Below are 25,986 nucleotides of genomic sequence, written 5' to 3' on the forward strand. Positions count from 1 at the left end.
TGAATCCTTTAATGTATGTGAACTTTGGAAAAACAAAATTACAATACATTATGATCAGCTATATAAACCTGTAGTTTACATTGGTTAGGTATGACTGTTTGTCGGCTCTCAGCCCAAAATTCTCAGTAACTTAATGATGTCATTAAGGTCCTTTCTCTTCTCTTCTCCATGTCTCCTTCTTCCCAGACAGGTTGCCATTATGGTTACGTAGAGCTACATACTTATTTATTCATGTCCGGAGAAGAGGGACTGTGTCTTCTTGAGTGTCTTATTGTAGGAATGAGGAAGCTTTTCCCAGCTGCATGCCCTCCCCTCCCCCTGCTTTCAAAGTGAACTTCCTTTCATGTCTTATTGGCTGCATGCTCATTTCTAAACTGCCTACTGACAAAGAGACTTGGAATTGGCATGGTTGCCATAGATCAGGGTTCCTAATCTTTATTGTATCACAGACTCGTCACTTGTGGGACACTCCCAGAATGTTTTTGTTTTCTTTTTTTAATTTTCCTTTTCCAGAATGCTTTTAAATGTATAACACACACACAATTCTAACAAAGCCAATTATATTGAAATATATATATATAGTATTCAAAATATTTTAAAAACTTGATGTAGTAATATATATGCTTCTTTATGAACTCATTAACAAGATCTAGTCATAGGTCTAATAACTAATAATCTTGATGTGATGGGTGTTGACAATATTTTGAGATATCTGTAACTGTGATGGTATACGAAAAAAGATTCCTGTTGGTGACAGTTACAGGTACTGTTTAATACTACCCCGATTATGAATATACAACCTATATTCACAATTGAAATATAAGTTAACGATTGATAAAAATAATGATGTGATTTTCTTTTTTTCTATCCAAGTTCAAAGGCCCCTTGAATTTGGACCATTGACCCCAATTTAAGAACCCTTGGCTTAGACTAAGCATCTTGGGTGAAAGGGAAATGACTGTCAACCATAGTGATCATCACAGTGATTTTTATCTCTGGCTTCACAATATTTTCCAAAAGTACAAAAAAATCTAGCTATATGTGAAATGACTGATGTGAAACAGCTTGTAGTAGAAGGAAAATACTAATGAAATCTGGGATAGTTAGAGTCGAGCCTCATATTTCTTGAGCTATAATTTGATACACACATATACATGTATACATAAACACACATACACACATTCATTTTTTTCCTCTAAGGTATTCTTACAGAGAACACACATACTTTTTGGCTGGCTGGGATTAGACATGAGTATGTCACTTGATCTTTTCAAATATACCACCACTATTGAAAAAATTCGATTTGAAGTTAATATCAGTAGTAGTATCTGTATGTGTGAAAGACTCTATGATTATTATGGGATTTATTAAACATATTCTTGTGCTGGGCCTTCTAATAGATCTTATGAAATATATGGAGGAAGTAAAATTCAATTCCTGATGTCAAGAAGTTGATAACCTAGGTATCATTATCTTCAGTTGTCAATGACCAGATATATCTGGATTCATTCTCAGCTCTTTCATTTACTAGTTGTTGGACCTTTGGACAAGTTAGTTACTTTTTCAGAGCCTTCCTTTACTTATCTTTAAGATAGGATCAATGCTAGTTCCTCCTCAGATAATCATTGCTCAGTAAATGTTAGCTGTTTTTTATTGTTGTTCTTAATCACTCACATCATCTTTGTTTACTTTCTAAATGTGAGTTCTGTGTTGATCTCTTTTCAGGATTTTGAACGTTCCCGAGCCTTTAATTTTCTGAATGAGATAAAGAAGAGGTTCCAGACTACTTATGGTTCAAGAGCACAGACAGCACTTCCGTATGCCATGAATAGCGAGTTCTCAAGTGTCTTAGCTGCACAGCTGGTAAGATCTTTCTCAGGATAAGGTATTTTGATTTATATCTTCTTCATTACCTTCAAACACTATGAATCTAGGGGGCCCTGACCTGCAATATAGTTTTCTGATTGTGTTACTGTAAGCCAACATAATAAAACTTCCCTGATTAAAAAAAAAATGTAAAGGGGCCATTTTAGGGTAGAAAACAGTGATAGTCTTTATTATCTGTATTAATAGTGGTCACAGTGTCTCATGATTGGAAGAGCATTAAAGATCATCTAGTTGAACTACCCATCTGATGCTTAAATGTGTTCAGCATGCCAAATGATCTTTTAAACTATACATAAACCTTCTACCCTTCCATGAGGGAAATTTAATTTTCTAACAACCCAAATTAATAATTTGAAACTCTCCTCATCTGTATGAATCCCTAATTGTCAGCTTAGTGAGGTTTTACATGTGTATATACCTGTGAAATACCACTGTACTTAAGGCAGCATTTTAATCACCCTAAAAATTCCCTCATATCCCTTACCAGTTGGTCCCCTCCCCTACACTTTGCCCCAGGCAACCACTGATCTGTTTTCTATCACTATAAATTAGTTTTGTCTTTTATAGAACTTTCTGTAAATAGAATCATACCGTATGTAAACTTTCTGTAAATGGAGTCATACAGTATGTACTTTTTTGTGTCTTGCTTGTTTCAGTCAGTGTAAGGCTCTTGATATTCTTCCATGTTGTATAAATCAGTAGTTTGTTCCCCTTTTTGCTAAGTAGTAGTATATGCATATACCACAATTTGTTTATCCATCCACCTGTTGCTGGATATTTGGGTTGCTTCCAGTTTTCAGCTATCATGAATAAAGCTGCTGTTAACCTCCATGTATAAGTCTTTGTGTGGACATATGTTTTTATTTCTCTCTGATAAATACCTAGGAATGGAATTGCTGGGTCATATGGTAGGTGATGTGTAATTGAAAAAAAAAAATCACCACTTTTTTTTTCCAAAGTGGTCGCACCATTTTATATTCCCACCAGCAGTTCCAGTGTCTCTGCGTCCTTGCCAGTACTTGATGTGGTCTTAAGTTTTGCCATTCCAGTTGATGTGTAATGGTATCTCATTGTGGTTTTAATTTATGTTTTCATGATGTCAGACACCTTTCGAAATGCTTCCCTTTTATCCATGAAACTATTTGAGTATAAAGACGTAAGCTCTAGCTATGATTTTGTTGTGAGTTAAAAAAAAAGCTGTATTGTAATGGAATACTTTCACTTCTCCTGTGGTTTTAATACTCTGAGTATTACATTTCTAAATTTTATGCACACACACACACACGCACACACATACTCTTCTGGCAATAAAGTCCCTTTAAATTGGTTACTTATAAACCTTTATTATTCAAGCAGTTGGTTTGTTTCATACTCCCCACTAGGAAATGTTCATCTATGTAAAACTGTATAAAACACTACCCACAACAAAAATACCAGTACTTAGTCAAAAGTAAAGGGTCAGCTAGAAACAAAACTTTCAAATTAACCAATTTGTCATTAGCTCTAGATCTGTGTGACCTTCTGAACAAAATCTCTACCTGTTCCTTCGTCTGTAAATAGAGATAATAATAGCATCGTTTCATAGAGTTTTGGGGTGGATTAAATAATATCCCGTTTGAAGCACTTAACACAATGAAATGACTGGAACATTGTGTATTAAGCACCCCATAATTGCTAGCTACGGATAAATAATTTCAAACTATATATTATCAGTGTCTTAGATTCTAGATCCTGTGAGAAGCCAATAAAAATAGTTTATATGCTGTGATCCTGGCAGATACAAGAACAGATGCTGAGAAGCTGGGCCAGCCCCTACCTCATCATACTCAAGAAGTGGGGAACAATTTTGCAGCATTCTTTCCCCCACTGCCCCAACTACAGTCTTCTTTTTCTCCTTTCTTCCTTGTCTGAGCACAGATTATCTATCCTCCCCAATCTCTGCCCCACAAGTCACATGTATATTTGATATAATGTTTATTTTTATTTTATTTAAAATAAGGTAATTTTTAGACTACATACTTATAGTTTGTATAGAAGCATTTTTTATGCTGCCCATATTTTTTCCTGGGTATTGTAACATTTTTCCAGTGAAGTGACATGTATCTTTTATATCAATAGAGACATAATTTTATAGCATTCCTCAGTGTAAATTGTCATTCCCCTTATTTTTGTTTTCCTATTGTAAATAATGTCTGGGTACCATAAGTTAAAACTTATTTTCTTATAGAAGCATCACTCTGAGAATAAGGGCCTAGACAAAGTGATGGAGACTCAAGCCCAAGTGGATGAACTGAAAGGAATCATGGTCAGAAACATAGGTATGTTTCATGGCATAGTTTCATGCATGTGGGCAAAAATGATAAAGATTACTTGACTGGGGTCAAATTATTCTAGAGAAGCCAAAATAGCACTTCCTTATTCTTACCATTGGAAGTTAATTGTCAGCTGAGACAACTGTGATACTGTCTGCTTGTGCAAATGGTTTCTTCTTTGTCCTTGCAACTATTCTTCATTCTAAATTTACTAGTTTGCTTAACAAGACTAATTTCTAAGAACCTTATGATAATTCAGCAGTTTAGAATAATTTGGTCAGTGTGATTGTACAGTATTTCACTGAGTTAATGTATCACGGGTTACCTAACCTTGCCTGAATTTTGGACGCATAGGTTCTTTAGCACAGTGTTAGAGTGCTGTTTTGCAACCAGATGAGGAGCTTGCTGAAGAATGTCAATCAATATTGTGCTTCCTTCACTGAGGCCCTCTTGCTATGAAAATGTCAATTGGACTGAACAGTATGCTTAGAGACTTAGTAAACCAGTTGCAAATACTCTTAAGTAGGACTGATTTAGAAGTTTATCCTACAGTAGTAACCGTACTGTTATATTTTTGTGCCTATTATGTTTTTCTTATTTTCTTGAGATTAATTATCAGGAATGGGATTAATAATCAAAATGCGCAAACGTTTTCGTGGTTCTTGATATGTACGTCTTGGCTATTTAAAGTGATTTCCTTTAATTGATTTTAGTCTTAATTATATATCTAGATAGAGACTAGAGAATCTGTTGAGACAACTACTATTTATTTTTACTCTTTTTTTGTCACCAAATGTATTTATTTTGCCCGAAAGTGAAGGCAGACAATTGCTACAATATTATTTATTGCAGATGCATAAAGTTTCCAGAAAAATCAACGTTTTTAATCGACTCCTTTTCAATGACTTATTTATTTTTAGAGTTATAGAAACAGCAAATTTAATCCATCTTGAATTAATTTTTGTATAAGGTATAAGGAAGGGATCCAGTTTCAGCTTTCTACATATGGCTAGCCAGTTTTCCCAGCACCGTTTATTAAATAGGGAATCCTTTCCCCATTGCTTGTTTTTCTTAGGTTTGTCAAAGATCAGATGGTTGTAGATATGTGGCGTTATTTCTGAGGGCTCTGTTCTGTTCCACTGATCTATATCTCTGTTTTGGTACCCGTACCATGCTGTTTTGGTTACTATAGCCTTGTAGTATAGTTTGAAGTCAGGTAGCGTGATGCCTCCAGCTTTGTTCTTTTGGCATAGGATGGACTTGGCGATGCGGGCTCTTTTTTGGTTCCATATGAACTTTAAAGTAGTTTCTTCCAATTCTGTGAAGAAAGTCATTGGTAGCTTGATGGGGATGGCATTGAATCTATAAATTACCTTGGGCAGTATGGCCATTTTCATGATATTGATTCTTCCTACCCATGAACATGGAATGTTCTTCCATTTCTTTGTATCCTCTTTTATTTCATTGAGCAGTGGTTTGTAGTTCTCCTTGAAGAGGTCCTTCACATCCCTTGTAAGTTGGATTCCTAGGTATTTTATTCTCTTTGAAGCAACTGTGAATGGGAGTTCACTCATGATTTGACTCTCTGTTTGTCTGTTATTGGTGTATAAGAATGCTTGTGATTTTTGTACATTGATTTTGTATCCTGAGACTTTGCTGAAGTTGCTTATCAGCTTAAGGGGATTTTGGGCTGAGACAATGGGGTTTTCTAGATATACAATCATGTCATCTGCAAACAGGGACAATTTGACTTCCTCTTTTCCTAATTGAATACCCTTTATTTCCTTCTCCTGCCTGATTGCCCTGGCCAGAACTTCCAACACTATGTTGAATAGGAGTGGTGAGAGAGGGCCTCCCTGTCTTGTGCCAGTTTTCAAAGGGAATGCTTCCAGTTTTTGCCCATTCAGTATGATATTGGCTGTGGGTTTGTCATAGATAGCTCTTATTATTTTGAGATACATCCCATCAATACCTAATTTATTGAGAGTTTTTAGCATGAAGGGTTGTTGAATTTTGTCAAAGGCCTTTTCTGCATCTATTGAGATAATCATGTGGTTTTTGTCTTTGGTTCTGTTTATATGCTGGATTACATTTATTGATTTGCGTATACTGAACCAGCCTTGCATCCCAGGGATGAAGCCCACTTGATCATGGTGGATAAGCTTTTTGATGTGCTGCTGGATTCGGTTTGCCAGTATTTTATTGAGGATTTTTGCAGCAATGTTCATCAAGGATATTGGTCTAAAATTCTCTTTTTTGGTTGTGTCTCTGCCCGGCTTTGGTATCAGGATGATGCTGGCTTCATAAAATGAGTTAGGGAGGACTCCCTCTTTTTCTATTGATTGGAATAGTTTCAGAAGGAATGGTACCAGTTCCTCCTTGTACCTCTGGTAGAATTTGGCTGTGAATCCATCTGGTCCTGGACTCTTTTTGGTTGGTAAGCTATTGATTATTGCCACAATTTCAGAGCCTGTTATTGGTCTATTCAGAGATTCAACTTCTTCCTGGTTTAGTCTTGGGAGGGTGTATGTGTCGAGGAATTTATCCATTTCTTCTAGATTTTCTAGTTTATTTGCGTAGAGGTGTTTGTAGTATTCTCTGATTGTAGTTTGTATTTCTGTGGGATCGGTGGTGATATCCCCTTTACCATTTAGACCTAAAACCATAAAAACCGTAGAAGAAAACCTAGGCATTACCATTCAGGACATAGGCATGGGCAAGGACTTCATGTCTAAAACACCAAAAGCAATGGCAACAAAAGCCAAAATTGACAAATGGGATCTAATTAAACTAAAGAGTTTGTGCACAGCAAAAGAAACTACTATCAGAGTGAACAGACAACCTACAAAATAGGAGAAAATTTTCACAACCTACTCATCTGACAGAGAGCTAATATCCAGAATCTACAATGAACTCAAACAAATTTAGAAGAAAAAAACAAACAATCCCATCAAAAAGTGGGCGAAGGACATGAACAGACACTTCTCAAAAGAAGACATTTATGCAGCCAAAAAACACATGAAAAAATGCTCACCATCACTGGCCATCAGAGAAATGCAAATCAAAACCACAATGTGATACCATCTCACACCAGTTAGAATGGCAGTCATTAAAAAGTCAGGAAACAACAGTTACTGGAGAGGATGTGGAGAAATAGGAACACTTTTACACAGTTGGTCGGACTGTAAACTAGTTCAACCATTGTGGAAGTCAGTGTGGCGATTCCTCAGGGATCTAGAACTAGAAATACCATTTGACCCAGCCATCCCATTACTGGGTATATACCCAAAGGACTATAAATCTTGCCGCTATAAAGACACATGCACACGTATGTTTATAGCGGCAGTATTCACAATAGCAAAGACTTGGAACCAACCCAAATGTCCAACAATGATAGACTGGATTAAGAAAATGTGGCACATATACACCATGGAATACTATGCAGCCATAAAAAATGATGAGTTCATGTCCTTTGTAGGGACATGGATGAAATTGGAAATCATCATTCTCAGTAAACGATCGCAAGAACAAAAAACCAAACACCGCATGTTCTCACTCATAGGTGAGAATTGAACAATGAGAGCACATGGACACAGGAAGGGGAACATCACACTCTGGGGACTGTTGTGGGGTGGGGGGAGGGGGAAGGATAGCTTTAGGAGATATACCTAATGCTAAATGACAAGTTAATGGGTGCAGCACACCAGCATGGCACATGTATACATATGTAACAAACCTGCACATTGTGCACATGTACCCTAAAACTTAAAGTATGATAATAATAAAATAAAATAAAAAAAACAGCAAATTTAAAATGTGACAAGAACATTCCTAGTTAATTCCCTTTCATTTTTTTAACAGCTTAATTGAAATATAATTCACATATCATATAATTCACCCATTTAAAGTATACAGTCAGTGGTTACTATATTCACAGAATTGTACAACCATTGCTGCAATCAATTTTGTAACATTTTTATCATCCCTAAATGAAACCCTGTACTCATTTGCAGTTGCTCCTCATTTCTCCTCAACTCTCAGACCTAAGCAACAATTAATTCCCTTTTCTTCTTCATAAATTTGCCTATTCTGGACATTTCGTATAAATGGAATCTTGTAATATGTGGCCTTTTGTGTCTTCGTTCACTTAGCTTAATGATTGTGAGATTCATTCATGTCGTAGCATAAATCAATACTTAATTCTTTTTTATGACTAATAATTCCAATGCATTAATGCATTTTATGTATCTACTCATTAGTTCATGGTCTGGTTATTGTAAATAATGCTGCTATGAACATTTGTGTACAGGTTTTTGTGTGAGCATGTATATATATTATATATAATATATAACAATATATATATTATATATTTTATATATTATATATAACATTATAGAATATATATTATATATAATATATATAATATGTTATATATAACATATATTATATATAATATATATAATATGTTATATATAACATATATTATATATAATATATATAATATGTTATATATAACATATAATATATATAATGTTATATATAATATATATAATATATAATATATATTATATGTAACATTATATATATTATATATATTATATATTATATATATATATGTTTTTGGTTCTCTTGCTTACATACCTAGGAATAGAATTGCTGGATCACATGGCAACTTTGTAACATTTTGAAGAAGGGCCAAACTTTCCTAAAGTGACTGCACCTTTATACATTCCTAATAGCAATGTATGAGGATTCTGATTTCTCCACATCCTTGCCAAAACGTATCTTTTTTGATTATACCCAGTCTAGTGAAATGGTACTTTATTGTGATTTTGATTTGCATTTCCCTGATGACTAATGATGTTGAGCATTTTTTCATGTGCTTATAGGCCATTCGTATATTTTCTTTACCTTTGGAGAAATGTCTATTTAAAAATATTGTTTTTAAGTGGGTTATTTGTCTTTTTATGGTTGAGCTATAACAGTACTTTATATATTCTGGATACTAGACCCTTATCAGATACATGATTTTCAAATATTTTGCTCTATTCTGTGAGTTGTCTTTTTCATTTTCTTGATGGTGTTCTTTGAAGCACAACAGTTTTTATGAAGTCCAATTTATTTTTTTCTTTAGTTTGTGCTTTGAATAACATATCTAAGAAACCGTCGCCTAAGCCAAGATCATGAAGATTTACTACTTTGTTTTCTTCTAAGACTAGTTTTAGCTCTTACATTTCTATCTATGATCTATTTTGAGTTAATGTTTATGTATGGAATAAAGAAGAGATCCAACTTAATTCTGTTGAATATGTATATACAGTTGTTCCAGAACCATTTGCTGAAAAGGCTTTTCTTTCCCTGTTGAATGATCTTAGCATTCTTATCAAAAATTAGTCATCAATGGATGTATAGCTTTGTTTCTGGACCTTCAGTTCTGTTCAGTTTATCTTTATGCCAGTACCAGGCTGTCATGATTATTATAGCTTTGTAGTAGGTTTTAAAATCAGGAAATATTCATCTTCCAACTTTATTCTTTCTCAAAATTGCTTTGACTATTCTGGGTACCTTTTATTTTCATGAACTTTAGGATGAGCTTGTCAATTTCAGATAGCAAAAAAAGCTATCTGGGATTTTGATAGGGATTGTGTTGAATCTGTAGATCAATTAGGGGAGCCATTTTAACAATATTAAACTTCTGATCCATGAACATGGGCTTTCTTTCTATTCATTTAGGTTTTCTTTAATTTTTTCCAACAATGTTTTGTAGTTTTCAGTGTGCAAGTCTTACATGACAAAGACTCTGCTTCACCAAATTTTAGACAAGCTCCTCTGAGCACTCTGTTAAACTAGGTCTCATCCTCAGGCTCTGTCCTTGGCCTGCCTAAGGAAGTCTTAGCAAAGAATCCTGCTAATACCCCACCCTTGATCAAGTTCCTTGTCCCCTATATTTGATATATAAGTCCGGCCAGCTTTTAGCAGGAATCCTGTTAGGCCAGTTTAGAGAGAATCCCCTTGCCCTTGATGCCTCCTCTTAGTAATTTTCCATCCTCTGACCCCCTCACTCTGTTCATTGGCCACAAATCCCCACTGGTCTTGGTTGTGTTAGGAGTTGAGCTCAATCTCTCCCCTCCATTGTGATAGCCTTGACCCCTATTGCAGTAATCTCAAAATCTGCCTTACCATTTTTTAACCAGTGTCAGAATAATTTTTCTTTAACAATATCTCTTCTAACATCCTTCTTGCCTTGTTCCTAAGTATTTTTTTATGCTATTGTAAATGGAATTTTTCTCTTTCATTTTCGGATTGTGCAGTACTAATGTATAGAAATTTTATTGATTTTTATAAATTGGTGTTGTATCATACAACCTTGTTCTCATTTATTAGTTCTAATAGCTTTTTAATAGTTTCCTTAGGATTTTCTCTATATAGAATCATGCTACTTGCAAATAGAGATAGTTTTAATTCTTCCTTTTCAATCTGGATGCTTTTCATTTCTTTTTATTGCTTAATTGCCCTAGCTAGAACCTCCAGTGTAATGTTGAATAGAAGTGGTAAGAGTGGACATCATTGTCTTATTCCTGCTCTTAGGGAGATCTTGAAGAATCTTCCACAATTAAGTATGAGGTTAGCTGTGGGTTTTTCATAGATGTCCTTTATCAGGTTGAGGAAGTTTCTTTTTCTTATTTGTTGAGTGGTTTTATCATTAAACAGTGTTGGATTTTGTCAATTTTTTTTACCTCTATTGAAATGATGATTTTTGTTCTTTATTAATATGATGTATTATAATAATTGATTTTCAGATATTAAATCAACCTTGTGTTTCTGAAATGAATCCCACTGCATCATGGTGTATAGTCCTTTTTGCATATTATTGGATTCATCCTGCCAGTAGTCTGTTGAGGATTTGTTAAATGTCTGTATTTTTAAGAGTTGTTGGTATATCATTTTATTTATTTATTTATTTATTTATTTTTATTTTTTTATTGATCATTCTTGGGTGTTTCTCACAGGCGGGGATTTGGCAGGGTCATAGAACAATAGTGGAGGGAAGGTCAGCAGATAAACAAGTGAACAAAGGTCTCTGGTTTTCCTAGGCAGAGGACCCTGCGGCCTTCCACAGTGTTTGTGTCCCTGGGTACTTGAGATTAGGGAGTGGTGATGACTCTTAAGGAGCATGCTGCCTTCAAGCATCTGTTTAACAAAGCACATCTTGCACTGCCCTTAATCCATTTAACCCTGAGTGGACACAGCACATGTTTCAGAGAGCACAGGGTTGGGGGTAAGGTCATAGATCAACAGGATCCCAAGGCAGAAAAATTTTTCTTAGTACAGAACAAAATGAAAAGTCTCCCATGTCTACTTCTTTCTACACAGACACAGCAACCATCCGATTTCTCAATCTTTTCCCCACCTTTCCCCCTTTTCTATTCCACAAAACCGCCATTGTCATCATGGCCCGTTCTCAATGAGCTGTTGGGTACACCTCCCAGACGGGGCGGCTGCCGGGCGGAGGGGCTCCTCACTTCGCAGACGGGGCGGCTGCCGGGTGGAGGGTCTCCTCACTTCTCAGACAGGGCGGCCGGGCAGCGACACTCCTCACCTCCCAGAAGGGGCGGCGGGGCAGAGGCGCTCCCCACATCTCAGACGATGGGTGGCCGGGCAGAGACGCTCCTCACTTCCTAGATGGAATGGCGGCCGGGCAGAGACGCTCCTCACTTCCTAGATGGGATGGCGGCCGGGCAGAGACGCTCCTCACTTTCCAGACTGGGCAGCCAGGCAGAGGGGCTCCTCACATCCCAGACGATGGGTGCCCAGGCAGAGACGCTCCTCACTTCCCAGACGGGGTGGCGGCCGGGCAGAGGCTGCAATCTCGGCACTTTGGGAGGCCAAGGCAGGCGGCTGGGAGGTGGAGGTTGCAGCGAGCCAAGATCGCGCCACTGCACTCCAGCCTGGGCACCATTGAGCACTGAGTGAACGAGACTCCGTCTGCAATCCCGGCACCTCGGGAGGCCGAGGCTGGCGGATCACTCGTGGTTAGCAGCTGGAGACCAGCCCGGCCAACACAGAGAAACCCCGTCTCCACCAAAAAAATACGAAAACCAGTCAGGCGTGGCGGCACTCGGCAGGCTGAGGCAGGAGAATCAGGCAGGGAGGTTGCAGTGAGCCGAGATAGCAGTAGTACAGTCCAGCTTCGGCTGGGCATCAGAGGGAGACCTTGGAAAGAGAGGGAGAGGGAGACCGTGGGGAGAGTGAGGGGGGAGGGGGAGGGGGAGAGGGAGAGCCATTTTCTTTTCTTGTGATGTCTTTGTTTGGTTTTGATACCAGGGTAATGCTGGGCTCATAGAATGAGTCAAGAAGTGTTCCCCTTTTCTTCTATTTTGGAAAGATTTGTGAAAGTTTTGTATTAATTCTTGAAATGTTTGGTAGAATTCACCTTTGAAGCCACCTGGGCTTGGGCTTTTCTTTGTGTGAAGCTTTTTTGTTTTTTGAGACGGGGTCTGTCTGTCACCCAGGCTGGAGTGCAGTGACACGATCCTCTCTAATTCCTCTTTCATTCCCTTGGTGGGAGGGTTACCTGCAGCCTTGACCTCCTGGGCTCAGGTAATCTTCCCACCTCAGCCTCCCAAGCAGCTGGGACTGCAGGCATGTGCCACCACGCCTGGCTAATTTTTGTTTTTTGGTTTTTTTGTAGAGACAAGGTCTTGCCATGTTGCCCAGGCTAGTCTCAAACTCCTGGGCTCAAGCGATCCACTTGCCTCAGCCTACCAAAGTGCTAGGATTACAGGCATGAGCCTCCATGCCCGGCCTGAAGTTTTAAAATTACTGATTTAGTCTCTATGCTTGCTGTAGCTATTCAGATTTTTTATTTCTTCTTGAGTCTGTTTAGCAGTTTGTATCTTTCTAGGAATTTGTGCATTTCATCTAAGTTACCTAATTTATTTACACACTCCTGTTTATAGAATTCCCCTAAGATCCTTTTCATTTTGTAAGTTTGGTGGTGATGTCTCCTCTTTCATTTCTGATTTTAGTAATGTAAGTTTTTTCTGTTTTACTTGGTCATTCTACGTAAAGGTTTGTCAATTTTATTGATCTTTCTAAAGAACCAACTTCTAGTTTCATGGATTTTTTTTCTATAGTTTTTCTGTTCTCTATTTAATTTGTTCACCCTAATATTTATTTCCTTCCCACTGCTAGCTTTAGATTTAGTTTACCCTTCTTTTCTAGATCCATAAGGTAGAAAGTTAAGTTGTTAGGTTGTTAATTTGAGATCATTTGTCTTAGCTCAGGCTGCCATAACAAAATTCCATAGATGTAGTGGCTTAAACAACAGAAATTTATTTTCTCACATTTCTGGAGGCTAGAAGTCCAAGATCACGGTGCCAGTATGGTCAGGTTCTGGTAAGGGCTCTCTTCCTGGCTTGCAGACAGCATCTTCTCTCTCTGTTCTCCCATCGGGCAAGGAAAAGAGAGCTAGCTGTCTAGTGTCTTTTATTTAATTGATACATAATATTTGTACACATTTATGGGGTACGTGTGATATTTTGTTACATGCAAAGACTGTGTAATGATCAAGTCAGGATATATGGGGTGTCCATCAGCTCAAGAATTTATTTCTGTGTGATGGGAACATTTCAAATTCTCTCTTCTAGCTATTTTTAAATATATAATACACTATTGTTAACTTTAGTCACCCTACTCTGCTATCAAACATTAGAACTTATTCCTTCTATCTAACTGTGTGTTTGTACCTATTAACCATCCTCTCATATTCCCTGCTCGGCCCCACATACCCACACCCTTCCTAGCCTCTGGTATCTATTGTGCTATTGTCTACCTCCATGAGATCAGCTGTTTTAGTTCCCACATGTGAGTAAGAACATGTGATATTTGTCTTTCCATGCCTGCCTTATATCACTTAACATAATAACCTCCAGTTACATCCATGTTGCTGTAAATGGCATGACTTCATTCTATTTCATGGTCAAATAGTATTCCATTGTGTTTATAAACCACATTTTCTTTATCCATTCATCCATTCATGGACACTTAGGTTGACTCCATATCTTTGCTATTGTGAATAGGGATGCAATAAATATGCAAGTGCAGATATCCCTTTTATACACTGATTTCTTTTCCTTTGCATAAATACCCAGTAGTAGGATTGCTGGATCATATGGTAGTTTAATTTTTAGTTTTTGGGGAAATCTCCACACTGGTTTCCATAGTAGCTGCACTAGTTTACTTTCCCACCAACAGTGTGTGTTTTTTTTTTTTCCTTATACTAGCCAGCATCTGTTATTTTGTATCTTTTTAGTAACCATTCTAACTGGGGTAACATGATATCTCATTTTGGCTTTTATTTGCATTTCTATGATGTTGAGCATTTTTTCATATACCTTTTGGCCATTTGTATGTCTTCTTTTGAGAAATGGCTACTCATGTCCTCTGCCCACTTTTTAAGGGGATTATTTGTATATCTCCTGTTGAGTTCATTATATATTCTGGATATTATTCCCTTATCAAATGAATAGTTTGCAACTATTTTCTCCCATTCAACTGGTTGTCTCTTCACTCTTGATTATTTCCTTTGCTGTGCAAAAGCTTTTTTGTTTAATATAGTCCTATTTGTCTATTTTTCTTTTCGTTACCTGTCCTTTTGAGGTGTTAGCCATAAAATCTTTTCCTAGAGCAGTGTTCTGAAGTGTTTCCCCTATGTTTTCTTCCAGTAGGTTTATAGTTCTGGGTCTGAAATTTAAGTCTTTAATCTATCTTGGTTGATTTTTGTATGTGATGAGAGACAGAGGTCCAGTTTAATTCTTCCACATATGGATATCCAGTTTTCCCAATACCATTTATTGAAGAGAGTGTCCTTTCCCCAGTGTACGTTCTTGGCACCTTTGTTGAAAATCAGTTGCCTATATATGTGTGGCTATACATACGTGGATCAATGTCTGGCTTTTCTATTCTATTCCATCGACCTTGTGTCTGTTTTTATACTAAACCATGCTGTTTTGGTTACTGTAGCCTTGTAATATGTTTTGAAGTCAGGTAGTGTGATGCTTCCAGCTTTGTTCATTTTGCTCAGGATTGCTTTGGCTATTTGGACTCTTTTTTGGTTCCTGAAATACTAATTTTAGGATTGTTTTTTCTGTTTCTGTGAAAAATGACATTGGTACTTCGATAGAGATTGCATTGAATCTGTAGATTGCTTTGGGCTTGTGGTCATTTTAATAATATACATTCTTATGATCCATGACCATAAGATGTCTTTCTGTATCTTTGTGTCATCTTCAGTTTTTTTCATCAGTGTTTTGTAGTTTTACTTGTAGGAGTCTTTCACCTACTCGTTAAATTTATTCTTCAATATTTTATATGTTCATAACTATTATAAATGGGATTACCTTCTTGATTTCATAAAGTTTTATTTCACCAAGTTGATTATTGATGCATAGAAACATTACAGATATTTGTATGTTGATTCTGTATCCTGCAACATTACTGAATATATTTATCAGATCTAGGAGTTTTTTGGTGGAGTCTTTGGGTCTTTTAGACATAAGATCATATCATCTGCAAAGAGGGATAATTTGACTTCCTCTTTTTCAATTTGGATGCCCTTTATTTCTTTCTCTTGCCTGATTGCTCTGGCTAGGACTTCCAGTATTGTGTTGAATAGGAGTAGTGAAACTGGGCATCCTTCCAGTACTATGTTGAATAGGAGTGGTGAGAGTTTTCCATTTCTTAGAGGAAAGGCTTTTCGTTTTTCCCATTCAGTATGATGTTAGCTGTGGGTTTGTCATAAATGGCCTTTATCATGTTGAGGGATATTCCTTCTATGCCTAGTTTTTTGAGAGTTTTTATCATGAAGAGATGTTGAATTTTTTTTGATACCTCGAACTATATATTTTTATTTGAATATATAAAAGTAGAATATCCTATTTTCCTTTTGAGCTTTGTCATCATACTGCTAAAATTATGGATGAAAATGGAAATACTTCAACCTGACCCATTGCAATTTCTATGTTACACATTTGCTCTTTTTTTATTATTATACTTTAAATTCTGGGATACATGTGCAGAATGTGCAGCTTTGTTACATAGGTATACACATGCCATGGTGGTTTGCTGCACCCATTAACCCATCATCTACATTAGGTATTTCTCCTAATGCTATTTCTCCCCTAGCCCCCCTACCCCCAACAGGCCCCAGTGTGTGATGTTCCCCTCCCTGTGTCCATGTGTTCTCATTGTTCAACTCCCACTTATGAGTGAGAACATGCGGTGTTTGGTTTTCTGTTCCTTTCTTACCTTGCTGAGAATGATGGTTTCCAGCTTCATCCATGTCCCTGCAAAGGACATGAACTCCTCCTTTTTTATGGCTGCATAGTATTCCATTGTGTATATGTGCCGCATTTTCTTTATCCAGTCTATCATTGTTGGGCATTTGGGTTGGTTCCAAGTCTTTGCTATTGTGAACAGTGCTGCAATAAACATACGTGTGCATGTGTCTTTATAGTAAAATGATTTATAATCCTTTGGGTATATACCCAGTAATGGGATTGCTGGGTCAAATGGTATTTCTGGTTCTAGATCCTTGAGGAATCGCCACACTGTCTTTGACAATGGTTGAACTAATTTACACTTCCACCAACAGTGTAAAAGCATTCCTATTGCTCCACATCCTCTCCAGCATCTGTTCTTTCCTGACTTGTTAATGATTGCCATTTAATGATCGCCATTCTTACTGGTGTGAGAGGGTATCTCATTATGGTTTTGATTTGCATTTCTCTAATGACCCGTGATGATGAGCTTTTTTTCATATGTTTGTTGGCCACATAAATGTCTTCTTTTGAGAAGTGTCTTTTCATATCCTTCACACACTTTTTGATGGGGTTGTTTTTTTCTTGTAAATTTGTTTAAGTTCCTTGTAGATTCCGGATATTAGCCCTTTGTCAGATGGATAGATTGCAAAAATTTTTTCCCATTCTGTAGGTTGCCTGTTCACTCTGATGATAGTTTCTTTTGCTGTGCAGAAGGTCTTTGCTTTAATTAGATCCCATTTGTCAATTTTGGCTTTTGTTGCCATTGCTTTTGGTGTTTTAGTCATGAAATCTTTGCCCATACCTATGTCCTGAATGGTATTGCCCAGGTTTTCTTCTAGGGATTTTATGGTTTTAAGTCTTACGTTTAAGTCTTTAATCCATCTTGAGTTAATTTTTGTATAAGGTGTAAGGAAGGGGGCCAGTTTCAGTTTTCTGAATATGGCTAGCCAGTTTTCCCAACACCATTTATTAAATACGGAATCCTTTCCCCATTGCTTGTTTTTGTCAGGTTTGTCAAAGATCAGATGGTTGTAGATGTGTAGCGTTATTTCTGAGGCCTCTGTTCTGTTCCATTGGTCTATGTATCTGTTTTGGTACCAATACCATGCTGTTTTGGTTACGGTAGCCTTGTAGTATAATTTGAAGTCAGGTAGCGTGATGTCTCCAGCTTTGTTCTTCTTGCTTAGGATTGTCTTGGCTATATGGGCTCTTTTTTGGTTCCAAATGAAATTTAAAGTAGTTTTTTTCTAATTCTGTGAAGAAAGTCAATGGTAGCTGGATGGGGATAGCATTGAATATATAAATTACTTTGGGCAGTTTGGCCATATTCTTCCTATCCATGAGCATGGAATGTTTTTCCATTCATTTGTGTCCTCTCTTATTTCCTTGAGCAGTGGTTTGTCATTCTCCTTGAAGAGGTCCTTCACATCCCTTGTAAGTTGTATTTCTAGGTATTTTATTCTCTTTGTAGCAATTGTGAATGGGAGTTCACTCATGATTTGGCTCTCTGTTTGTCTTTTATTGGTGTATAGGAATGCTTGTGATTTTTGCACATTGATTTTGCATTCTGATACTTTGCTGAAGTTGCTTATCAGCTTAAGGAGATTTTGGGCTGAGACAATGGGGTTTTCTAAATATACAATCATGTCATCTGCAAAGAGAGACAGTTTGACTTCCTCTCTTCCTATTTGAATACCCTTTATTTCTTTCTCTTGCCTGATTGCCCTGGACAGAACTTCCAATACTATGTTGAATAGGAGTGGTGAGAGAGGGCATCCTTGTCTTGTGCTGGTTTTCAAAGGGAATACTTCCAGCTTTTGCCCATTCAGTATGATATTGGATGTGGGTTTGTCATAAATAGTTCTTATTATTTTGAGATGCATTCCATCAATACCTAGTTTATTGAGAGTTTTTAGCATAAAGCGGTGTTGAATTTTATCGAAGGCCTTTTCTGCATCTATTGAGATAATCATGTGGTTTTTGCCATTGGTTCTTTTTCCGTGATGGATTACGTTTATTGATTTGCGTATGTTGAACCAGTCTTGCATCCCAGTGATGAAGCTGACCTGATCGTGGTGGATAAGCTTTTTGATGTGCTGATGGGTTCGGTTTGCCAGTATTTTATTGAGGATTTTCGCATCAGTGTTCATCAGGGATATTGGCCTGAAATTTTCCTTTTTGGTTGTGTCTCTGCCAGGCTTTGGTATCAGGATGATGCTGGCCTCATAAAATGAGTTAGGGAGGAGTCCCTCTTTTTCTGTTGTTTGGAATAGTTTCAGAAGGAATGGTACCAGCTCCTCTTTATACCTCTGGTGGAATTCAGCTGTGAATCCTTCTGGTCCTGGACCTTTTTTGTTTGGTAGGCTATTAATTACTGCCTCAAGTTCAGAACTTGTTATTGTTGTATTCAGGGATTTGACTTCTTCCTGGTTCAGTCTTGGGAGGGTGTATGTGTCCAGGAATTTATCCATTTCTTCCAGATTTTCTAGTTTACTTGCATAGAGGTGTTTATAGTATTCTCTGATGGTAGTTTGTATTTCTGTGGGATCAGTGGTGATATCCCCTTTATCATTTTTTATTGTTTCTATTTGATTCTTCTCTCTTTTCTCCTTTATTAGTCTCGCTAGCAGTCTATCTATTTTGTTAATCTTTTCAAAAAACCAGCTCCTGGATTCATTGATTCTTTTTGAAGGGTTTTTCATGTCTCTTTCTCCTTCAGTTCTGCTCTGATCTTAGTTATTTCTTGTCTTCTGCTACCTTTGAATTTGTTTGCTCTTGCTTCTCTAGTTCTTTTAATTGTGATGTTAGGGTGTTGATTTTAAATCTTTCCCACTTTTTGCTGTGGGCATTTAGTGCTATAAATTTCCCTCTAAATACTGCTTTAGCTGTGTCCCAGAGATTCTGGTACGTTGTGTCTTTATTCTCATTGGTTTCAAAAAACTTATTTATTTCTGCCTTAATTTTGTTATTTACCCAGTAGTCATTCAGGAACAGGTTGTTCATTTTCCATGTAGTTGTGCAGTTTTGAGTGAGTTTCTTAATCCTGAGTTCTAATTTGATTGCACTGTGGTCTAAGAGACTGTTGGTTACGATTTCCATTTTTTGCATTTGCTGAGGAGTGTTTTACTTCCAATTATGTGATCAACTTTAGAATAAGTCCAATGTGGTGCTGAGAAGAATGTATATTCTGTTGATTTGGCTTGGAGAGTACTGTAGATGTCTATTAGGTCCTCTTGGTCCAGAGCTGAGTTCAAGTCCTGAATATCCTTGTTAATATTCTGTCTCAATCTAATATTGACAGTGGGTGTTAAAGTCTCCTACTATTATTGTGTGGGAGTCTGAGTCTCTTTGTAGGTCTGTAAGAACTTGCTTTATGAATCTGGGTGCTCCTGTATTGGGTGCATATATATTTAGGATAGTTAGCTCTTCTTGTTGCATTGATCCCTTTACCATTATGTAATGCCCTTCTTTGTCTTTTTTGATCTTTGTTGGTTTAAAGTCTGTTTTATCAGAGACTAGGATTGCAACCACTGCTTTTTTTTGCTTTCCGTTTGCTTAGTAAATAATCCTCTATCCCTTTATTTTGAGCCTGTGTGTATCTTTGCACATGAGATGGGTCTCCTGAATGCAGCACATGGGTGGGTCTTGATTCTTTATTCAATTTGCCAGTCTGTGTCTTTTATTTGGGGCATTTACCCCATTTACATTTAAGGTTAATATTGTTATGTGTGAATTTGATCCTGTGATTATAATGCTAGTTGGTTATTTTGCTTGTTAGTTGATATAGTTTCTTCATAGTGTCGATAGTCTTTACAGTTTGATATGTTTTTGCAGTGGCTGGTACTGGTTTTTCCTTTCCATATTTAGTGCTTCCTTCAGGACCTCTTGTAAGGCAGGCCTGGTGGTGACAAAATCTCTCAGCATTTGCATGTCTGTAAAGGATTTTATTTCTCCTTCACTTATAAAGCTTAGTTTGGTTGGATATGAAATTCTGGGTTGAAAATTCTTTTCTTTAAGAATGTTGAATATTCGCCCCCAGTCTCTTCTGGCTTGTAGGGTTTCTGTCGAGAGATCTGCTGTTAGTCTGATGGGCTTCCCTTTGTGGGTAGCCTGACCTTTCTCTCTGGCTGCCCTTAACATTTTTTCCTGCATTTCATCCTTGGTGAATCTGACGATTATGTGTCTTGGAGTTGCTCTTCTCGAGGAGTATCTTTGTGGTGTTCTCTGTATTTCCCAAATTTGAATGTTGACCTATCTTGCTAGATTGGGGAAGTTCTCCTGGTTAATATCCTAAAGAATGTTTTCCAACTTGGTTCTGTTCTCCCTGTCACTTTCAAGCACACCAATCAAACATAGGTTTGGTCTTTTCATATAGTCCCATATGTCTTGGAGCCTTTGTTCATTCCTTTTCATTATTTTTTCTCTAATCTTGTCTTCACACTTTATTTCATTAAGTTGATCTACAATCTCTGATATCCTTTCTTCCACCTGATCAGTTCGGCTATTGATACTTTTGTATGCTTCACAAAGTTCTCGTGCCGTGTTTTTCAGTCCCATCAGGTCATTTATGTTCTTCTCTAAACTGGCTATTCTAGTTAGCAATTCCTCTAACCTTTTTTCAAGGTCCTTAGTTTCCTTGCATGGGGTTAGAACATTCTCCTTTAGCTTGGAGGAGTTGGTTATTATCCACCTTCTGAAGCCTGCTTCTGTCAATTTGTCAAACTCATTCTCCGTCCAGTTTGTTCTCTTGGAATTTTCAGCCTTTTTGCACTGGTTTTTCCTCATCTTCATGGATTTATCTACCTTTGGTCTTTGATGTTGGTGACCTTTGGATGGGGTTTCTATGTGGACATCCTTTTTGTTGATGTTGATGCTATTCCTTTCTGTTTGTTAGTTTTCCTTCTAACAGGCCTCTCTGCTGCAGGTCTGCTGGAGTTTGTTGGAGGTCCACTCCAGACACAGTTTGCCTGGGTATCACCAGCGGAGGCTGCAGAACAGCAAAGATTGCTGCCTGTTCCTTCCTCTGGAAGCTTCGTCCCAGAGGGGCACCTGCCAGATGCCAGCCAGAGCTCTCCTGTATGAGATGTCTGTCGACTCCTGCTGGGAGGTATCTCCCAGTCAGGAGGCATGGAGCTCAGGGACCCACTTGAGGAGGCAGTCTATACTTTAGCAGAGCTTGAGCACTGTGCTGAGATTGCCGCTGCTCTCTTCCGAACTGGCAGGCAGGAACGTTTAAGTCTGCTGAAACTGAGTCCACAGCCACCCCTTCCCCCAGGTGCTCGGTCCCAAGGAGATGGGAGTTTTATCTATAAGCCCCTGGCTGGGGCTGCTGCCTTTCTTTCAGAGATGCGCTGCCCAGAGAGGAGGAATCTAGAGAGGCAGTCTGGCTACAGGGACTTTGCGGAGCTGCGGTGGGCTCTGCCCGGTTCAAACTTCCTGGCCACTCTGTTTACACAGTGAGGGGAAAACTGCCTACTCAAGCCTCAGTAATGGCAGACGCCCCTCCCTCCACCAAGCTCGAGTGTCCCAGGTCGACTTCAGACTGTTGTGCTGGCAATGAGAATTTCAAGCCAGTGGATCTTAGCCTGCTGGGCTCCGTGGGGGTGGAATATACTGAGCTAGACCACTTGCCTCCCTGGCTTCAGCCCCCTTTCCAGGCGAGTGAACAGTTATGTCTCACTGGCATTCCAGGCGCCACTGGGGTATGAAAAAAAAACTCCTGCAGCTAGCTTGGTGTCTGCCCAAATGGCCGCCCAGTTTTGTGCTTGAAACCCAGGTCCCTGGTGGCACAGGCACCCAAGGGAATCTCCTGGTCTGCAGATTGCGAAGACTGTGGGAAAAGCATAGTATCTGGGCCAGAGTGCACCATTCCTCACGGCACGGTCCCTCAAGGCTTCCCTTGGTTAGGGGAGGGAGTTCCCCGACCCCTTGTGCTTCCTGGATGAGGCAACGCCCCACCCTGCTTCAGCTCGCCCTCCGTGGGCTGCACCCACTGTCTAACCAGTCCCAATGAGATGAGCCGGGTACCTCAGTTGGAAATGCAGAAATTACCCACCTTCTGCATTGATTTCACTGGGAGCTGCAGACCAGAGCTGTTCCTATTCGGTCATCTTGCCAACCACCCTGAAATGTTGAATTTTATCAAATGCTTTTTTTATCAGATGCTTTCTCTGCATCTATTAAGGTGATCATGTGGCTTTTATTCTCTATTCTATTGATGGAATGTTTCATGTTTATTGATTTGCATGCATTGAATCATCATTGCATCCCTGGGATAAATCCCACTTGATCATGGTGTATTATCTTTTTGATGTGATGTTTGATTTGGTTTGCTAGTATTTCGTTGAGGATTTTTGCATCTGTGATCATCAGGGTTGTTGGCCTGCAGTTTTGTTTTTTTGTTGAGTCCTTATCAGGTTTTGGTATCAGGGTAATGCTGGCCTTATAGAATGAGTAGGGAGAATTCCCTCCTCTTGAATTTTTTGGCATAGTTTGAGAAGTGATATTAGTTCTTCTCTGTAAGTTTCATGGAGTTCTCCAGTGAAGCCAGCTGATTCTGGGCATTGTTTTGGTTTTGTTGGGAGACTTTATTACTGATTATACTTTATTACTGATTCAATCCCATTACTCATTACTGGCCTGTTCAGGTTTTCTATTTCTTCCTGATTCAGTCTTGGTAGGTTGCATGTGTCCTGGGATTTATCCATTTCTTCTGGGTTTTCAAGTTTATTAGCATATAGTTGTTAATAGTATTTCTATGGTCACTTCTTCCAATTTTTAGATTTGCTTTAATATGCAAGGACTTTTTCTTGAGGATATATCTATGGTGTTGGTTGGGCAGGGCACTTAGACTTTGATTATGGGTACATTCAGTAGTGTAGTCTGTATAATTTCTTCAGCTATAAACAGCATCAGCCATGTCTGTATTTTTCTTAGTGGCTTAGGGTGTAGTTGTTATGGAGGCTGTGGTGAAGTTTTGATGGGCATGGGGATTTCAGGTGGGCTAGTCCTTGTTTTCGAGTGGTGTCACCAGTGGGTGAAGCATGCCTGTCCTTTGGCCCCAGGACAGTGTATTCATTAAGTTATATTACTTTTTTAAAAAAAGTTTATTTTATTCTACAATGGAAAACTTGACCTTTTCTACTTTTCCAATATTTTCAGATCTGGTAGCTCAGCGAGGAGAAAGATTGGAATTATTGATTGACAAAACAGAAAATCTTGTGGATTCTGTAAGTATGGAATCTGATAATATGGAATCTGACGTAAAGTGGAGAAACTATGGATGATGGCTAACATAATTGGGAAATACCTTAAATTCAAATATTTGGTGGTTTTTTTTTTTCTTTCTCGTTTCCATTGTGTGATTACTTTGTAATAATGAGGATAACAATGAGGCATAGAAAAGAAACATCATCCCCTAATAGCCATTAAGGTAGCTTTGGTTTGGAAAACATACTCAGTATACAGAAACAATTTTCTAAAGCTTTGGATTGAGGCCTATATAATTTAGCACCTCAACTGCATGTAACAGTCTGTTCCCTTTACAAATTTGTAAAACATGAAACAAATGTGCAAGCCGTTTGTGACCCAGTATGAATCTTGAAAACTGGACAATTCACTTTTTTGCTTACACTGATAGTTTCATCTTGCCTTGTATCAATCAAGAGACATCGATTGGAAAGCGCCAATAAGCCTTAAAGGAGACAGTGTGTCCTTGTGAGCTGCTTATACTATGGTTCCGTATGTCCTCACATTTTCAATGCAGTTACTGTGGATGAAAGTTTTAAGGAAAGATGACAGATATATGGTGAACAGAAGGAGGGCAGAGATCAGCTACAATTTGGGTCTACACAATTATAAATTTAAATGTACAGTACAGGTTTACACCTTGAAAGAAAACAGTGATTGATTATGTTCGTTGTGACTGACAGCTGGATTGTAGTGGTTAAGAACACAGGCTCTAGTATCAGGTTGCCTGGATTTGAATCCCACCTCTGCTACTTACTAGTTGTGTGACCTTAGGCAAATGACTTAACCTCTTTGTGCCTCAGTCATCATCTTCTGTAAAATGAAGATGTACCCACTTCAGAGCATTTTAAGGATTAAATCAGATAATGCATGTAAAGTGCCTAACACAGTATTTGATACATAGTAAGAGCTATTTAAATGTTCATCATTATTGTTAATTTTACAGGGACATCTATTAGCAGCAGGTTTTAGTATATACAGTCTACTATCAGGTTTTCTAGGAGTTTATAAACAGTTTTTTCATCAAAGCATGTGGTAGTTGGAGGAAGGATGCTACCATACAGGAAGTCAAAACACCTGGGTTCTAGATCTCACTTTGTGACCCATTGCTGGGGAGCAAAGAAAACAGAGAAGTATCTGATTCCAGATCTGCAGACCAATTTCTTTGATACTTCCAGGCTGTCTCTTAGTTATTCTTAATTCTTGAGGATTACCCTGCTTAGGGGGAATGGTCTGTCTTTGACCAATAGTAGTATAATCTGTACTTTACAAATAAAAGTCTTAATTTTGTTGACTTCATGACTGAAAACAGAAGGTACTAATGAACTAACAGGTATCTCTCTTTATGGTAGAATAACATACGTGCAGCAAATTGTATCAAGTGTACTACTTTTAAGTGTATAGTTCAATTATTTTTTATGTATATCTATACCCATGTAACCACCACCCAGATCTAGATAGAAAACATTACCAACACCCCAGAAGGCTGCCTCATACCCCTTCCAGTTAATAATCCCCAATAGACGTAATTATGTTTCTGACTTATATCACCATAGATAGTGTTTTGCCTGTTCTTAAAATTTATTTGTGTCTGGCCTCTTTCACTCACTGTTATGCCTGTGAAATTCATCCACGTTTTTTATTATAGTAATCACTTATTCTTTTTTATTGTTTTATATTATTCCATTATACAAATCTACCACAATTTGTTTATCCGTTCTTCTCTGTGGGGCTTTATTTCTGGATTCTCTATTTTGTTCCATTGGTCAGTTTGTCTACCTTTATGCCAGTACCACACTGTGTTGATTAGTATAACTTAATAGAATTCTTGAAATTAAGTAGTGTAAGTCTTCCAACTATATTCTTGTTGTCCAATATTGTCTTCACTCTTTTAGGTGCTTTGCATTTCCATATATGTTTTAGAATAAGCTTGTTTTCCATCTCTTGACCCCACAACAATGTGTATCTTTGTGACTGCATTTAATATATAGGTCACTTTAGGGGACATTGGTATCTTGACAGTATAGAGTTTTTCGGTCCATGAACGTGACATATCTCTGCTTTTGCTTAGGATTTAAAAATTTTTCTCAGCAGTATTTTTTAGTTTTTGGTGTACAGGTCTTGCACATATTTGTTAAATTTACCCTTGAGAATATCATGCTTTTGTATTGTGTAACAAATTTTAAAATTTTGTTTCTAATTCTTTATTGCTAGTA

The 25,986-nt window shown here is 37.9% G+C and overlaps 1 protein-coding gene across 9 annotated transcripts in view; it reads left to right on the forward strand.

Moving 5' to 3' along the window:
* Nucleotides 1-25,986, forward strand: part of VAMP7 (vesicle associated membrane protein 7) — a 78,778-nt gene that overhangs the window by 15,142 nt on the left and 37,650 nt on the right. For 5 of the 9 annotated variants that reach the window (XM_016944645.3, XM_016944650.4, XM_016944649.3 and 2 more), the window contains 3 exons: nt 1,726-1,863; nt 4,115-4,205; nt 23,684-23,751. In XM_016944645.3, coding sequence (XP_016800134.1) covers nt 1,726-1,863; nt 4,115-4,205; nt 23,684-23,751 — 297 coding nt within the window. The remainder of the gene's footprint in view (nt 1-1,725; nt 1,864-4,114; nt 4,206-23,683; nt 23,752-25,986) is intronic. The other 4 variants (XM_016944644.3, XM_063804776.1, XM_016944646.3 and 1 more) reach the window with 1 other exon arrangement.

This window comes from Pan troglodytes, chromosome X (assembly GCF_028858775.2).
Source record: "Pan troglodytes isolate AG18354 chromosome X, NHGRI_mPanTro3-v2.0_pri, whole genome shotgun sequence".
Classification (NCBI taxonomy): Eukaryota; Metazoa; Chordata; class Mammalia; order Primates; family Hominidae; genus Pan; species Pan troglodytes.